We start from the raw sequence: 17,962 nt of genomic DNA, 5'->3' as shown, positions 1-17,962 counted from the left end.
CCATACCCCTTATCAGAGTGCCTGGCTCTGCACTGACCCAGCTTCCTGCTAATGTGCACCCTGGGAGAGAGCAGGACCTGGGGGCCCCGCTACCCACTTAGGAGACCTGATTTGAGTTCTCAGGCCAGCCCTGGCTGTCGTGGGCATTTGGAGAGTGAGCCAAAGATGGAAGATCTCTCTTCTTTCAAGTCAACAACAAGAAACAGTAATTTAAAAAATAAAAGCACTTCTGTGTACGGAAATTTCATCTCCAATTTGCAAGATCAGTTAGTCCAACTGTATCCCTACATCAATTTCACATCCCACCAATAGGTGGCGGCAGCAGTTGGCCGTGGGTTGGTAAAAGTCCTGTTGAACCTGTTTTTTGTTTTTGTTTTTAAAATTTATTTATACTTGAAATTCAGAGTTAGAGAGAGAGGAGAGAGATCTTCCATCTGCAGGTTCACTCCCCAGATGGCCACAATGGCCAGGGCTGGGCCAGGCCGAAGGCAGGAGCCTGGAACTCCACCTGGGTGCCCCTTGAGGGTGCAGGGGCCAAACACCTGGGCCATCTTCCACTGGCACTTGAACCTGCACCCATATGGGACTCTGGCATCAAGGCAGCAGCTTAGCCTGCTGCACCCTGACGCCAGCCACCACAGAAGTGCTTTAAAACCTGATGGGGGGCTGGCGCTGCGGCTCACTAGGCTAATCCTCCGCCTGCGGCACCACAATCCCAGATTCTAGTCCCAGTCGGAGCACCAGATTCTGTCCCGGTTGCCCCTCTTCCAGGCCAGCTCTCTGCTGTGGCCCGGGAGTGCAGTGGAGGATGGCCCAGGTCCTTGGGCCCTGCACCCGCATGGGAGACCGGGGAAGCGCCTAGCTCCTGGCTCCTGGCTTTGGATCAGCGTGATGCGCCAGCCGCAGCGCTCTGGCCGCAGCAGCCATTGGAGGGTGAACCAACGGCAAAAAGGAAGACCTTTCTCTCTCTCTCTCTCTCTCTCACTGTCCACTCTGCCTGTCAAAAAAAAAAAAAAAACTGATGGGGGCTGGTGCTGTGGCATAGCAGGTAAAGCTGCTGCCTGCAGTGCTGGCATCCCATATGGGCACCAGTTCCAGTCCCAGCTGCTCCTCTTCCAATCCAGCTCTCTGCTATGGCCTGGAAAAGCAGTAGAGGATGGTCCAAGTTCTTGGGCCCCTGCACCCACGTGGGAGACCTAGAAGAAGCTCCTGGCTCCTGGCTTCGGATCGGCTCAGCTCCGGCCATTGTGGCCATCTGTGGAGTGAACCACTGGATGGAAGACCTTTTTCTCTCTCTGCCTCTGCCTCTCTGTAACTCTGCCTTTCAAATAACTAAATAAATCTTTAAAAAGAAAAAAGAAGACCTGACAGGTTGTCACGTGGGAGAGGGAGCATAGCTAACCTCGTGGGACAAGAATTAGGCTGAATCGGGGGAACCACAAGGTGCCAACACAAAGGTCAATTTTCTGGCAAGGAAAACACCCCGATGATTCCGGGGCTGCTTGTGTGTGGAGGAGGCGCAGTCGGGCTGGACCACGCGTCCCGGGCAGCACCAGGCTCCAGCAAGCTGGGGGCTTCGTGGGCCACCCGCTGAGTTGTCCTCCTGGTGGGGGCGGGGGCTCTGCCGGACCTGGCTGTGCCTTTGTCTTCCAGTGGGGGTGGGGGGTGGGGGTGGGAAGTAGACACAGGAGGCTGAGGAAGCAGGGCGCCCCAGGACAGAGCAGGAGGGGAGGTGTTCTGGCCAGTGGGGTCAGGCCCAGCTCTTAGGCTTGTTGAGGGGATGAGCCGTGAGTGAGTGAGTGGTCGTCACCGTCCATCACTTCCCAAACTGACCCCCGCACAGGGCCACGGGAACACAGCCGAGGAACAATCACCCTTGTGTGTCCTGTCCCAGCTGATGAAGGCTGGGCTGAAGACAAAGGTTCCGAGTGTGGGCCAGGGCAGGGGAGGGGTCGGGGTCAGGTCTGCCGGACTCCATCCTGGCTGGATTTTCCCGTCAAAGGGCCAGGTGCCGGTACTCACTAGGGGGAGGTATGGTGAGGCGTAATGGAGAGGAGGCTGCGAAATCAGAGCGAGGCTGGCTTGACTCCTAGCACGACTCTGGTACTGACCTGTGAACTTGGTGGGTTTCTCCTCTGCTCTGAGCCTCAGTGTCCTCGTCTGTAGAATGGACACAGTGATTATGCCCCCTTTACTAGAGGGGTATGGGACAAACATAAAGCACGGAGGGTAGGGTCCAACACGAATTACATTTTTTTTAACAATTGATTTTACTTATTTGAAAGACAGAGTTATAGGGAGAGGTAGAGACAGAGAGAAGTCTCCCATCCACTGGTTCATTCCCCAAATGGCTGCAACAGCTGGAGCTGAGCCAATCTGAAGCCAGGAGCCAGGAGCTTCTTATGGGTCCCCCCATGTGGGTGCAGGATCCCAAGCACTTGGGCCAATCTCTGCAGCTTTCCCAGGTACATTAGCAGGAAGCTGGACTGGAAGTGGAGCAGCAGGACTCAAACCGGCACCCATATGAGACACTAGCGCTGCAGGCGGGGGCTTTAACCCGCTGTGCCACAGCGCCAGCCCCAAGTATTATATTTGTTGTTGCCGCTAAATCAACCTCTGTGGGTGAAAACCACCCCTACCCTCTTCATCCCTCCCGGTTTCTGTAGCCTTGGACCCTGGTCATCAGCACGATTAATACTGCATCCCCTGCCGGACCTCACTTAGTTAACAGCAGTCACGGGGACCCCCCACATGCAAACACCCACGCCCTTGGCCATGGACGTTCTACCAGCCTCCTCCCACCTTCTCCCATGTGGCAGGAACAGAGAGGTCATTGAGAACCCCGGTCCCGAGATGAGGCGAGATGTGCTGCAGGCTCACTCACTGTTCTCTCACCAAGAGGAGTGCCTGGGCCCGTCCAGGAGGAAGTGTGCACCTGCAGCTTGGTCCCCAGGCGGTCGCCCCTGAAGGACCTGCGTCCCGGAGGCCCTAGGGGGCAGCATTGCCGGTCAGTGTGTGCGTGTCTGCGCTTGTGCACGTGTGTCTTTTGGCGGTGACTGAACACGGACTTCTCCAAGGTGTGCCTCGGGGGCGGGCAGAGCAGCAGGCAGCACCCAGCTGTGCAGTTTAGCAAAGCCTGGGCTCAAATGGCAGCCCCACAGCTCCAGGCGGAATGAGCATGGAGACTTATCCCTGTGTCCCCACGGCTGGGAAAGGACCCTCCCTTCCCTGGCACTTCGCAAATTAAGTCAGGGCATCGATTTCAAAAAACCGATCGAGCACAAGGCCTTGGCAGGTGACAGGTGCTGGGGAGGTGGCTCTGTATGTCGGTTGCACGGTGGACATGTGTCCAGGGTGGAGATGGGTTATCCAGTGACTGTGCACGTCTGTCTCACCGAGAGACCTTGCTCCGTGGCCGCCTGTTTGTCTCTTTCCTGCTTTGAAAAGGAACCGTAAGACGGCCTCACCGGGAGCCTTCCTGGCCTGAGTTGGGTAGAAGCAGAAAGTCAAGGCTGAAGCAGGTTCACCTGCTCCCAGCGGGGACGGACAGTGGCCTGGGGGTGGACTGCTCTCCCGGGGCGGGGTGCAGGCTGGGGGAAGACTCCGTTCTGCAGTCTCGTGCGGGTCCGTGCTAATTTCTGCAGAAAGAGCTTTTCCTTGTCCGGAGCCCCAGATCCCCCATCGTCGGCTTAGTTCAGCAAATGTTCCCTGCACCCACGCTGGAGCTCCCGCTCACTGAGCTCTTGGCCCTCAGCTCATGCACATTGCCTGCAGCACTCAGCTGCCCTGGGCAGAGCCACAGGTGCTGGCTGCAGCCCCTGCCCCCTCCCCCCAAGGTGAAAAGGCCCTGGGGAGGCTGGGAGAAAGAGCCAGAAGCAATCTGGACCTTCAGCTAAAGCACAATGTTAAAGGCAGACAGAGGCACCGGCACCGAGAGGCTGAGCGCTGCTGGGGGCAGGGGTGGGGGTGGGGCACTAATTCTGTCCCAGGGCCTGGGTGAGTCTTGGAGGGGTGACTGGGCTGAGTCTTGCAGGCTGTGTTCGCTCCATTGGGGAGCTTGAAGCTTGGCTGGTGCACGCGTAGCCGCCCGGCGTCGCTGGATGGAGCCTCAGTGCTGGGGATCCTGGGGGTTTGCTCTGTAGGAGGAAGGGCAGACAGGCCCTGGAGAGGGTTAGGGGAGGGTTAGGGGAGGGTTAGGGGAGGGTTAGGGGAGGGTTGGGGGAGGGTTAGTCGGGGCTGCAGACCCAGAGGATGGTGGAGATGGAGAGGGCAGAGGCTGTCCTGTGGGTCAGCCGGGCCAGGCTGCAGCCACCAGGGGCCCCCATTTGGGTGCAGGTGCAGGCGGCCTGACCCCACTTCCATCAGACTGGGAAAGCAGGAGCCGCAGCCCAGAGGTGAGGACTCCAGGTGGATGCCCCCACCTCCCCTGCAAAGACCAGGCCCCAGGCTGGGGGCACTGGAGGGGTGCATTGTCACAGCACTCCACGGAGGAGCTGCGGGCACTGAGGGTGGGGCCAGGCCCGGTAGAGGAGGCGGCGGGGGGAGGACGGCTGCTCTGTGAGTCCCGGGAGGACGGGTGCACAGTCCGTCTCTCTCACCAGAGCCTGCGCTTCCCGAGCCAGGAATGCGCCTCAGCTCGCTCGCGCCTGTCACTCACAGGTACTTGGTTGATATTCGTGTAATAAATATTATGTAGAGTTACAACACATGCAATGTTTATGGATACAATGTTTAAGGGGACTTCAAAAAGTTCATAGAGAGTGGAATTAAAAGGAAGTTTATTTTGGTGCAAAAAGATGTTTGAATTCATGGGTAGTTTTTCATAGTAACTATTTTCCATGAAGGCCACTGATGTACACAAATTTCAACAATTTTATATACCCAAATAAACGTATCTTTTTTCCACAGACTTTTTGAAGCCTCCTCGTGGTGAACCTGTTAACACTTTGATGAGATTCACTGAGGTTGAGGCACTGGTTACTCTGGGGAGGGAGGAAGTGGGATTCAGATAACACACAAAGCACTTCCGGTGCATCTGAATTTTTAGTTATTTTAAAGATTTATTTATTTTAAAGGCAGAGTTAGAGAGAGAGAGAGAGGTCTTCCACCTACTGTTTCACTCCCCAAATGGCTGCAACGGCCAGAGCTGGGCCAGGCAGAAGCCAGGAACCAGGAGCTTCTTCCGGGTCTCCTACGTGGGTGCAGGGGCCCAAGGACTCGGGCCATCTTCCACTGCTCTCCCAGGTGCATTAGCAAGAAGCTGGATTAGAAGTGGAGCAGCCAGTTCTCAAACCAGTGCCCATATGGGATGCTAGCACACAGGTAGCGGTTTTCCCCGCTACACCACAATGCAAGCCTCTTAAAATTTTTATTTAAAAGGCAGAGAGACAGAAAGAGTGCTCCCATCCACTGATTTACTTCTCAAATGCCTTTGGGCCAGGCCAAAGCCAGAAGCCAGGAACTTAGTCCGAGTCTCACACGTGGGTGACAGGGACACACGCACTAGAGCCACCCTCTGCTGCCTCCCAGGGTGGGCACGAGCAGGACGCGGAGGATGGGTCCCAGGGACCTGCCGCGGGACAAGGAGGCGGCTTGGCTGTTGTGCCAACTACTCGCCCCCGAGTTTCTCTTTAAATCTCATTTAGTTGAGAGGCAGAGGAACAGAGACAGAAATGTGGGTGCTAAGCGCCGCTCAGCAACCGGGAGGCTTGATAAGATGAGAGATTTGTGGAGGGAGACTGCTGAGGCGGAGCCCGGGCTGTGGCCGACTCTCCCGTGCCCCAATCTCCTCCCTCTGAGCACCAGTTCTCCCTCCTCCACCCCCCAGCCCCACCCCTCCCATGGCAAGCAGGACTGCCATGTCAGGCACCAAGGCAGGTGGAGACAGGCCCTGGAGAATGGCAGGTGCACGGCGTTGGGTGAACGGCGCTGGGCAAACCTGGGGCCCCAGGGGGCATCAATGTCATCAATATACTGCTCAGTTTCCGGATTGAACTTGACATTTTAGGTGAAGCACAGCTCAGAGGAGTTGAATAAATATTGGGGAATGAATGTAAGCGGCCATAAGAAAGAGTTCCTTACCAGTGTTGGGCATTCGTTTCATTTCTGCCACAGCGTCCAGGACACGGGCCTTGTGTCCCGTGCTGCCACAAGCAGCTGCCTGCTGGACTGTCCAGCAGTCGTCATGTGGAGACCGGAAGGGGCCGCCGCCCGGGAGGACTGAGGCTTTCTCTGGTTTTAAACAAAATCTCTTCTTCATTCTCCCAGGATCGAGATGACCACAGCCACCCCTCTGGGGGACACCACCTTCTTCTCGTTGAACATGACCACCCGGGGAGAGGACTTCCTGTATAAGAGTAAGGTCGCCTTGGCTGGGAGGCCAGGGGAGGGACGGCAGGACACGTGTCGCGGTCAGCTCTGGTTCAGAGGTCAGGAGCTTGCGCTCTGGAGGCAGAGGGGCTGGGTCCCAGCCAACTGCATGGCCCTGAGCACACGGCTTCACTGCCCTGGCCTCAGCCTTCTCATCTGTAAGATGGGGGTATTAACGAAGCTGCCACATGAGGGAGACCATCCACAGAGGGAGCTCAGGGCAAGCACCTAATGAGTTGCTGTTCTTGCTGTGAGTCCCGAGACCTGTCCTATCATTGTTTCCTTGGAGGCCTCGCGTCCAAGGAGCAGTGGGGATTTGGCTACTTTGTGAGACGTTTCTCCCCCGGGGCACCTTGCAGGGCAGCCACTTTTGCAAGACAGAAACATCTGTTGCTGTGGATACGTTTTGAGAGGAGGAGCGTGGTGGGGGCAAGAGGCGCAGAGTCACCACACAGACCCCGGGAGCCGGGTGAAAGCAGGCCAGAGGCGAGCAGCCTGTAGACTCGTTTATTTCAGTTGGTACAGCAGCTTATATAGCCAAGGCAGCCAATCCGGTCAAGGGGCGGTCTATGCCCTAGCCAATCACACCCTGTTGCCAGGAAGTTTCCAAAGCCACCCAATCACAGCCTGTTGTCAGTCAGGCTCCGTTGTCAGTGGCCATCTTGGCATGGCCTTCTCATTCCACCACAAACATCCCTTCAGCTTGTGGAGGAGTGAATGGATACAGGTGGTGAGAGTTAGTCGTGGGGAGATGCTGGCTGGAAACCAGAGGCCCCCAGAATGGAAACCATGATGACGGCTCTCCAGAAAGCCAAGTGGTTGTACTGGGGGAAGTCTGGGTCCATTTCAGCCATTTTGGTGGGCTGTGCTTTTACCTCTGCGAGTAGAACAGGCTTCCGGTAGACACGGGGCAGTCTCTCCAGTGATGGCAGCTTCAGGCTGGGGCCGCAGGCGGCTGATCCATGGCAGGACCCCCCCCAATCCCCGTCTTTGTGGAGATGCAGCCTGGGATGCCCTGGACACAGGGTCCTGCAGGAGCCGCTGCTCCTTGCTGAGTGTGGCTCCGAGGGCAAGTGCCGGGCAGAGAGAAACGCTGTTGGTTGCATGGAAATGATCCCGTTTTTATTTAACAAAAGTCATGGTTCTTCAAAGGTGATTTTTGCCCTTTAGAGAGGGTTACGAGATTCAGCAAATAACTGTACAAGACACCCAGGGCAATGTGAGTTTAAGATCAGCAGTGAGTTAATCGTTTGGGACAAGTCTGTGCCACGCAATGATTGAGATGTGTTTGTGCTAAAACTAGTTCTTGTTTATCTGAAATTCTCTGTAAATGGGCAGCCTGCAGGTTCCTGGGAGCCCTGCCGCAGAGGGTCCCTTGGCAAGTTCTGGTGTCATTTTGGGGGTTGTCATACCTGGGTGTGTGTGGGGGGGGTCTTAGGTGGCATCGAGCTCATCAAACCCAGGGCTGATGTGACACATCCTGCCACGCACGGAACAGTACCCCACAGCAAAGAATTCTCCCCCTGAGTTTGGAAGACCCTGAACTTGGGACAGGCACCTGACCTCTCTGGTAAGATGCCAGTTTGGATGCCCACACCCCACACTGGAGCGCCTGGGTTCAGATTCCAGTTCTCTCTGGCGCCTGGCTCCGGCTTCCTGCAATGCAGACCCTGGGAGGCAACCATGATGGCCCAAGCAGCTGGGGCTCTGCCACCTGCCTGGGAGACTTGAATTGAGTCCCAGCTGGCTCCCAGCTTTGGCCAGGCTCAGCCCCAGCCTCTGCAAGAATTTGAGGAGTGAACCAGGTGCAAGCATTTTTTTAAACCCTAAATTTTAATTTTTAAGATTTATTTAGTTATTTAAAAAGCAGAGATACAGAGAGGCGGAAGTCTTCCATCTGCTGGTTCACTCCCCAAATGGCTGCAATGGCCAGAGCTGTGCCGATCCGAAGCCAGAAGCCAGGAGCTTCTTCCGGGTCTCCCACATGGGGGCAGGGGCCCAAGCACTTGGGCCATCTTCTTCTGCTTTGCCAGGCCATAGCAGAGAGCTGGAAGTGGAGCAGCCAGGACTCAAACTGGCATCATATGGGCTGCCGGCACTGCAGGCTGTAGCTTTACCCACTGCACCACAGCGCCAGCCCTGGCAGGCATTTTGAATAAGCCTTTTATAAAAGCATCGCATGTAGTTACAAAGTACACACAGCTGGGTAATCAGCCCCCACATCAAGAAACAGTCACCGGAATCCCAGAAGTCCTGGAGCTCCGCCCAGCCCCACCCCCCGCCCCCGAGGGAACCCACATTTTTACTTCCGCCACCGTGTATTAGTCCTCTCTGGCTTCCGCATTACGTAAGCGGGAAGAGGGCTTTAGGTGTCGAACTTGCTTCTGGCTCCTTTTGCTCTACATTATATTTGTATGCTTGTCTCTTGATGTTGCAACGTGGGGGTGTGGGGGTGTGGGTGTGTGTGTGTGCACATAGGTGTGTGAGTGTGTAAATACCTGACCCTGCTCCACCTCTTCCATCGTATAAACATCTTCATTCATACAGATTTTTCTACATTTAGGATTAGTCCCTTGAGATAAATTCCCCAGAGTCACACACAGATCTCCCACCTGCTGGGTCACTCCTGCAGGTCCTACCGCCTGCAACAGCAGAGGCTGAGTCAGGGTCAGGCTAGACTAGGAGTCAGGGATTCAATTCAGGGTTCCAGCAGGGGCCACCGCCTGCTGCCTCCCAGGGTGCATTAGTGGGACGCTGGAAGCCGGAGCAGGTGTTTGGCACAGTGGTTAAGACACGGCTTGGGCTGCCGGTATCCCATAGAGGAACACCTGTGTTCAGGTCCCAGCCTCACTCTCAATTCCAGCTTCCTGTTAATGTACACCAAAGAGACCGCAGGTAATGGTTCAAGTACTTAGGTCTCCGCCACACATGTGAGAGACCCACACTGAATTCCTAGCTCCCAGCTTTGAGCTGGCCCAGTCCCAGCTCTTGTGGGCATTTGAGAAGTAAACCAGTGGATGGGAGCTGTCTGTCTCTCTGCCTTTCATATAAATAATTTATTTTTAAAAAATAGATTGATTTGCAGGACCATGTTGTGGCATAGCAGGTAAAGCCGTTGTCTGCAATGCCAGCATCCCATATGGGTACCAGTTCATATCCCAGCTGCTCTGCTTCCAATCCAGCTCCGTGCTAATGGCCTGGAAAAAGCAGCAGAAGATGGTTCAGGCACTTGGGCCCCTGCACCCATGTAGGAGACCTGTGGGAAGCTCCTGGCTCCCGGCTTCAGATCAGTGCAGCTCTGGCCATTGCAGCCATTTTGGGAGTGAACTATCGCTGGCCCCCCGTGATATTTTCAATATCAGTTCTGACAAGGATATTGATCTTGAACCTAAAACTAAATAATGTTCAGTGTGGAGACTGGTGCTGACGTTGAAAGTGGAGTCGGAGATACTAAGCGGCTAGGACATTCATCACGGCCTTGTTGTCAGTGAGCTGGAAACAGCGCGAATGTTCTCAGCAGGGAAGTGCTGAGCAGATCCCACACGCCCAGACAGTGGAGTGCTACGCAGCCATCAAAAGTCCGGAAGGGCAGGTGTTTGATGTAGCGTGCAGACGCTGCTGGACACCCACGTCCCATATCGGAGTGCCTGGGTTCAAGCTCCAACTCTGCTCCTGAGGATTCCAGCTTCCTGAGAAGGTGCACCCTGGGAGGCCACCCCGTGGAGGCTTAAGTAGTTGGGCCACCTGTGTGGGAGACCTGGGTTAATTTCCTGATTCCTGGTTTTGGTCTGGCCCAGCCCTGGCTGTTGCAGGCATTTTGAGAATGAATCAGTGTATGGGAAATTTTTCTCTGTCTCTGTCTCTCCCTTCTTCTGTCTCCTTGGCTTTCAAATAAATAAAATAAATACTTTTAAGTCATGAAGAAAAATATGGGACCAGCGCTGTGGCATGGCAAGATAAAGCAGCTGCCTGCAGCACTGGCATCCCCTATGGGTGCTGGTTCAAGTCCCAGCTGCTCCACTTCCAACCCAGCTCCCTGCTAATGCACCTGGGAAAGCAGCAGAGGATCCTGCACCCACATGGGAGACCAGGATGGAGCTCCTGGCTCCTGGCTTCTGTCTGGCCCAGCCCTGACCATTGTGGCCATTTGGGGAGTGAATCAGCAGATGGAAGACCTCTCTCTCTCCCCCTGCCTCTGCCTCTCTGTCTGTGATTCTGACCTTCAAATAAATCCTTAAAAAAAGAGAGAGAGAGAGAGAGAGAGAGAGAGAAAGAAAAGAGAAGCCATCAGACATTTCCTTCAACTTGGCACCAAACTTAATAATATATTAAAAGAAGAAAATATGAGAAGATGACTATGATATTATTTTTCAGATTTATTTATGTATTTGAAAGGCAGAGTTGCAGAGAGGGAGCTGGATCAGAATGGAACAGCTAGGACTCAAACAAGCACCCAAGGGCTGGTGCTGTGGCACAATAGGTTAATCCTCTGCCTGCGGCACCGGCATCCCATATGGGCGCCAGTTCAAGTCCCAGCTGGTCCTCTTCCAATCCCACTCTCTGCTATGGCCTGGGGAAGCAGTAGAAGATTGCCCAAGTCATTGGGTCCCTGCACCCCTGTGGGAGACCTGGAAGAAAATCCTGGCTTCGGATTGGCTCAGCTCCAGCCGTTGTGGCCCTTTGGGGAGTGAACCAATGAAAGGAAGACCTTTCTCTCTGTCTCTCCCTCTCACTGTCTATAACTCTACCTCTCAAATAAATAAATAAAATCTTTAAAAACAAAAACAAGCTGGCGCCATGGGTCAATAGGCTAATCCTCCGCCTGCGGCGCAGGCACACCAGGTTCTAGTCCCAGTCGGGGCGCCGGATTCTGTCCCGGTTGCCCCTCTTCCAGGCCAGCTCTCTGCTGTGGCCCGGGAGTGCAGTGGAGGATGGCCCAGGTGCTTGGGCCCTGCACCCGCAAGGGAGACCAGGAGAAGCACCTGGCTCCTGGCTTTGGATCAGCGCGGTGCACCAGCTGCAGCGCACCAGCCGCGGCGGCCATTGGAGGGTGAACCAACGGCAAAAGGAAGACCTTTCTCTCTGTCTCTCTCTCTCACTGTCCACTCTGCCTGTCAAAAACAACAACAGCAACAACAAAAATAACAGCACCCATATGGGATGCCGGTGCTGCATAGCAGCTTAACCTACCACCCCCCAGCGCTGGCCCCAATGATGATATTAGTCTAAAACAGTATATGGGAAATGGCTGCATTTCTATCCAATGTGTGCTTTTCCGTATTGACAAATAGTTCCTGAAGATGGATTTTCAGGCACAGTAAGTTATTCTAAGATGCTTCAGCCGCACAGACACAGATGCTGGTGCATGTACAATGTGCAGATGATCAGTGGTCTGGGGGCCACGAGGTATCCATCCCTGCCCCTGCTCGGGGTTGCATTTGTAGTCTCAAAATCATCTACACAGATCACCTGTTGCTTCTGTATTGTCAAAGAGAGAGGGGGATAATCTGCCTGTTTTGTTTCCTGGAAGAAGTTTGCAGCTGCTTGGGGCTGATAAGAATGGGACTCAGTCCCCGAAGTATTTGGTGGACGAGTGTGGCGGATGAGGTCCTTCAAGCCCACTGGGGGCAGGGGTGCACGGCCACCCTGGATGGGACTGTGTCCTTGGGTCAGTGGCGAGCAGGCCAGGTCATCCCCATCCCTCCTCCTCCTCCCCTTGGCCCAGCGGGGTGGCAGGTGCAGCAGGGCCCCTCCCATGCTGCCTCTCATTTGCATGTTTGCAGTCTGCACTCTCTCCGCTCTGTAGGTTCCGGAGCCATCGTCGCTGCCATCGTGGTGGTTGTCATCATCATCTTCACCGTGGTTCTGATCCTGCTGAAGATGTACAACAGGTACGAGATGCCCGGGGCCCTGGCGCTGTCCGGGCCTCCAGCCACATCCGAACGAACGGGAGCTGGTGCCTGTGGGAGGCTGTCGAGGGCCGGGGCATCCGTGAGCCACCAGCGAAGGCTCTCTCCCTTCCCGGGTCCCCCGTGAGGTCTGCTCTGCTGGAGAAACTTCACGGTGGCCAGGCACCTCACCCTTGGAGAACTCGGCACTTCAGTGGCAGTGACCATGGCCTTGAGCACTGTGGCAGTCCTGGCATGCCATTTTCTGGTACTCAGGAATGTTTCTGTCCTTTTTCCAGGGAACCCCTCTGCTTGCTTCTCTCGAGTAGGCCACGTGGGGTGTTTGAGGTGACAAGGACTGGCAGCATGTACCCCAACTCCCCCAAACATACACAATTCAATTTCTTTTTTTTTTTTTTTTTTTTTTTTACAGGCAGAGTGGACAGTGAGAGAGAGAGACAGAGAGAAAGGTCTCCCTTTTGCCGTTGGTTCACCCTCCAATGGCCGCCACGACCGGCGCACCGCGCTGATCCGAAGGCAGGAGCCAGGTACTTATCCTGGTCTCCCATGGGGTGCAGGGCCCAAGGACTTGGGCCATCCTCCACTGCACTCCCGGGCCACAGCAGAGAGCTGGCCTGGAAGAGGGGCAACCGGGACAGAATCCGGCGCCCCGACCGGGACTAGAACCCGGTGTGTCGGCGCCACTAGGCGGAGGATTAGCCTGTTGAGACACGGCACCGGCCTATTATCTTACAAGTGGAAGGTGTCGCGGTGGGATCCTCGCGTTAGGGATCTACCGGGGAACACGCTTGTCCGGGGAGTGCCCTAGAGCAAAGCGGCGAGATGTGTGCGGCCAACTCCCGAGTGTCGCGTGATTTTCAAAAGCTGCTCAGAGTGTGTGGTTGCAGGTGCAGGTGGAGAGAGAGGGGAGCGGGGAAAGGAGACACCGGATGTGGCAAGTTGTGAGAGGTTGGTGAACTGTTCACGGAAGGGGATGGGGGGGTTAATTTTACTATCATGCCCCACCTCTGCGGATTTGCAGATTTGTGACAGAGAGTTATGTCCACAAGAAGAAAGACCACACAGACTCTGGGACCCAGGGTAACTGTTCACTGTGAACGCCGTGACGGGACATGGGGGCAGGACCTGCGTTCAGAGAGCATTCTCTCCGCACCTGCGTGAAAAGCTCGGCCTATTTCTAGCAGTGAACTTGGCAGCAGGACGAGCTGCGCCGTTTCACTCGCACGGCAAACCTGAGCAGGTCGTTTCGTCCTGAACGCAGCTGCCTCTCTGAGACGTCACTCGTTCAGGAATAGGAACCAATAAGATGACTCAGCTAATCTGAGTCCAACAGGAAACAGAAGGGTCGCCCTAGCTGGTGCCTGAGGTCCCTTCTTGGTGATCCGCGGCTGGCAGTGAAGCAGTGTGGTCTCGTGCTGTCTCCCCTGATCTCGTCACCAGAACTGCGGTCACAGATCCATTTCTCATGGCCAACCCCGGGGAAAACTCACCCGTGTGTGCTTGTCTCATTGCAGGAGAATGAGGATGAGGCGGGGGCTGGAGCCCAAGGGCCCCAAGCCAAGTGCCCCTTCTGCCCCGGACCCAAACAGCAACAGCAGCCAGCACCCTGCCACGGTGACCTTCGGCCCAGTGGACGTCCACGTGGAGACCTGACGACCCCTCCCCCAGCGCTGGCTCGCCGGCTGTCCCACAGTCAGGCCCCAGGAGCTCACTTCTCCGGCAGCTTCCCCGCGACTTCCCCCCGGGCGGCTCCACGGAGGGGTCTGTCACTCACTCCCTGATGCTTCAAGCACCCTTGCCCTCATTCGGCCGCGCGCCACCCCCCCCAGCTGTGTCCGCATCCCTGCTGCCCTCCTGCCAAAGAGCTGGGGCACAGTCCTTTGTCATCCGGCGAGGCAGAGCTATGTTGGGAAGCCGGTGGTGTGGATTTGGCTCTGTCCCCCCAGACTACAGCTAGACAGACAGACACGCAGCCCAGGAGACTTCTGATTGCGTCAAGGTCGGGGTAACAGACAGCAAAGCGCCCCGCCCCGCGGTCAGACCCGGGGAGACCCACACGGACTAACCACCCAGAACACCAACTTGTTAATTTACTGCCTCTTCCTGCCCCAGATGACCCCGGCACCCTTCCCAACCCCTCACAGAGAGATTCAAGCCAGAGCGTGCCACGGTCACCCACGGTTTCTCTGTAGAGAGCCGGCCTCTGACCCCTGAGCCTGGACAAGCATCTGAGAAGGAGCAGCATTTTGGAGATAAGATGACCTGCCCTCTGAGCCCTACTTCCTGCCTGGTGGCCTTGGAAAAGTGACTCCACCCCCACAAAAAGTGTAAAAACAGAAACCAAAAAAAAAAAAAAAAAAAAAAGTGGCTCAACCTGCCCAGGGTCAGCTTCCCAGCTGTGAAGCGGATGCTAACGTGTGCCTGGCTGGGCGGGGAGCTCCAGCCCCGGGTTCAGTACCGCAGCTCAAGTGCAGGGCCCAGCACCCAGCAGGTGCTTCATATGTGAAAGCCAGCATATCACCACGGCATTTCTTTAATTACAGGACATACATGTGTTCCCATTGCAATAATTCTAGTATCAGAATGTGTCATAATTTATGGGTCCCTTAGTGCCATTATATTTCTTTTCTTCATCTTCCCTCTCCAAAAAGCTGCTTCTTAATCAATCGTGCGCCCTTGGAAACAAGGGGATGCATCCCTACTGCGCTGCGGTCGGTGGCACTGTGACCTTTCCCCTCAAACCCTGGCGTCTCTCCCTTCCAGGGTCAGAATTTGCCTTCTGAGGGGAAGTTGAGGGTCACAGCGTTGGTTAAGAGGACTGACCCGGGTCGCTCCTGTCGCCGCACTAGGGAACACCCAGCTGGAGAGAGCTGGAGCAACACAGGCAAACTCTTCCTCCGTGGTCATCTTCTCTCCCTGCTGTGTTTAAATTCCACCAAGTACCAGGCTCTTTGCAAAGTGCTTTCCCGGGAGTTATCAGCTGGGTTTCCATTTTCCTCACCACCCTAGGTGGTGTTACCTTCTTCCATTCCCAGATGAGAGTCTCCAACTCAAAGAGAAAGCGCTCTTGCCCAAAGTCACGTGGCTAGGAGGTTGCAAGGAAGGACTCAAAACCAGGTCTGTTTGCTTCCAGGCCCGTCTTTTTGTCCCATCACACTCTTCCCGCCATCCTGGCTCAAAGGAGCATGGGTCCTTTCGCGGGCTGCACAAGAGGACAGGCGGCTTGTCCACGTGTTTGAGGGGCAGTCAGGGGTCTGGCTTCCGGTCACCTCCCATTGGTAGCCTAAGGACCCCATTATCAACCCTTCCTGGCACTAAGGATTTCCGCTGCATTCACCCTGCCGCTGCGGCCCGCGGAGCAGGGGCCTCTGAGCAAAGCAAAGCCATTTCTGTAAGGGCCCAAACCTCCAGCAGACGTGCCCCACAAACACATTCTGCTTCCGAAGAAAAGTCATCTGGAATATTCCAGCCCTAAAACTGAACCCTTCAGCCCACAGTGCAGTCTCCCTGGAACCCCTCCAGTGCAGGTTCCTATCTGCCAAACACCAGGGAGGGGGTGGAAGAAGGAGGGAGATAGAGTGGGGGGAGAGGCAGATAAGAGGCTTTCAATGTTTTGTGTTTAACCGATAAAAGTAATTCAACAGACGTCCTGCAAGGCTCCCAGGGGCAGGAGCTGAATACAGGCAAAGGCGAGGTCCTAGCTCTCTGGAGTCAGCGCGGTCTCCTATGATCAGGACCCTCTGAGAAGTGTTTCATTCCTGACGGCGCCTTTAACTGAGCAGGTGCTGCCTTATTTGGCCTCTGAGTCCCTAGGAGATATAAAACGCTTAAAGACAAACACTTAAAAATTAAAAGATTTAAATCAAACATGTGTTGAGTTACTTTGAATTAAGTTTAGAGCTAACAAAGACCTTTTCTAGAAAAGTCCTTTCCTTGACAGTGGACGCCGGCTCGCGAGGGAGAGCCTGGATGGTTTCCCACGTTGTGCTGTTGCTTCTCAAGACGCTGGAAAAGGTGGGCTGTTCTCAGCAGGTGTCTCTGCGACTTCGAAAATTGAACTTGCTCAAGGGCGACAAAAGGAATCCCTTTCACAGGCTGCACTTAAACTTGAACCCCCGATCACCAATACTATTTTCTACCATATACTGAGCTCCTACCACGTGGTGGGCATGTGATGGGCCCTTTGTACACAGCAGCTCCACCACGACTGCTATCCTTAGGCCAAAAAATGGACACTTGGTATTCTCCTGCTGACCGCCATCATGTCTGGGGAGTCCTCCGCTTTAAGAGGTGAGGCCACCTCCTGCTATAGAAGTTGAAAGGAGGCTGTGGTGGTGGCGCACCGCACAGTGCTGCCTGCAACAGCTGCATCCCACATGGGCACTGGTTCATGTCCCAGCTGCTTCACTTCCGATCCAGCTCCCTGCTAATGAGCCTGGGAAAGCAGCAGAAGACGGCCCAAGTTCCTGGGCCCCTGCACCCACTTGGGAGACCTGGAAAAGCTCCTGGCTCCTGGCCTCAGCCTGGCCTAGCCCCAATTATTGCAGCCATGTGGGGAGTGAAACCAGCAGAGGAAAAATTCTCTCTCTCTCCCTCTCTCTGTCACTCTGTCTTTCAAATAAATATATCTTTGGGGGGGAAAAAAGCTGAAAAGACCTGATATTCATTTTCCCAGAGTCCCTTGCAGCCAGGGTGAGGGCATGTCACCTAGACTCTGCCCAGCAGACACCCCTTCTGTGGACGTTGAAGCTAACAGCTGGTCACAACAGGGCAGGAACTGTCCGCCCGTCTCCCCTGGCGGCAGGGCAGATTCACTGCTGAGGGCCCGGACCCAGCGTGCTTAGACCTGGCTGTGTGATGGGTGTGTGCCAGCCTGGCGCTTTAGGATGACCCTCGGCTTCTTCCCGGGCAGCCCACCTCTGGGCCTGGCTCTGGACCCCAGGTCTCCAAAACTCTTGCTCTTTCTATGCAGGTGCTTCTAGGTGAGGCCAGGTCATCCCAGGATTCCACAAAGGGCTGAGGACTCAGAGAGCAAATAGAGTCACTGCCAATCACAGCATCCCAGTAGCTGTGACCTTGTGACTATCAGTGAAGGGCCTGGGGAAATGGGTAGGGTTTTTTTTTTTTTTTAAACTTTACTTATTGAAGTATAACACACACACACGCACACAGCCTGAAAAACGCTGAAGCTTAAAAGATTTTTCACACACAGAGTAACCACCATGAAGATGAAGAAATAAAACAGGGCCGGGGCCGGTGCTGTGGCATAGCAGGTAAAGCCACTGCCTGCAGTGCCGGCATCCCATATGGGCGCCAGTTCGAGTCCCGGCTGCTCCACTTCTGATCCAGCTCCCTGCTAATGTGCCTGGGAAAGCAGTGGAAGATGCCCAAGTTCTTGGGCCCCTGCACCCACATGGGAGACCCGGAAGAAGCTCCTGGCTCCTGGCTTTGGATCAGTCCATCTCTGGCTGTCCCAGTCATTTGGGGAGTGAACCAGTAGATGGAAAATCTCTCTCTGTGTCTCTACCTCTCTCTGTAACTCTTTCAAATAAATAAAATGAATAAAAAAAGAAAGAAAGAAAGAAAGAAAGAAAGAAAGAAAGACAAAGAAACAGATAGATAAAGCTCTTCCACCTGCTTCTTCACTCCCCAAATGCCCACACAGCCAGCCGGGCCAGGTCAAA

The 17,962-nt window shown here is 55.0% G+C and overlaps 1 protein-coding gene across 5 annotated transcripts in view; it reads left to right on the top strand.

The window, feature by feature from the left end:
- NCMAP (non-compact myelin associated protein) overlaps positions 1–16,145 on the top strand; it is a 39,382-nt gene extending 23,237 nt beyond the window's left edge. The window contains exons 1-4 of one of the 5 annotated variants that reach the window (XM_051856678.3): positions 2,803–3,015; positions 6,268–6,356; positions 12,176–12,260; positions 13,793–16,145. In XM_051856678.3, the coding sequence (XP_051712638.1) occupies positions 6,275–6,356; positions 12,176–12,260; positions 13,793–13,931 (306 nt within the window). In that variant the 5' untranslated portion in view covers positions 2,803–3,015; positions 6,268–6,274 and the 3' untranslated portion in view covers positions 13,932–16,145. Of the gene's footprint in view, positions 1–2,802; positions 3,078–4,233; positions 4,395–6,267; positions 6,357–12,175; positions 12,261–13,792 lie in introns of those variants that run through there. The other 4 variants (XM_008265668.5, XM_002715975.6, XM_089299186.1 and 1 more) reach the window with 4 other exon arrangements.
- Positions 16,146–17,962: the final 1,817 nt, after the last annotated feature.

The sequence above is a fragment of the Oryctolagus cuniculus genome, chromosome 7 (genome assembly GCF_051225735.1).
Source record: "Oryctolagus cuniculus isolate XC-2025 breed Fujian yellow rabbit chromosome 7, ASM5122573v1, whole genome shotgun sequence".
NCBI lineage: Eukaryota > Metazoa > Chordata > Mammalia > Lagomorpha > Leporidae > Oryctolagus > Oryctolagus cuniculus.
This window is presented reverse-complemented; position numbering and strand designations above follow the sequence as displayed.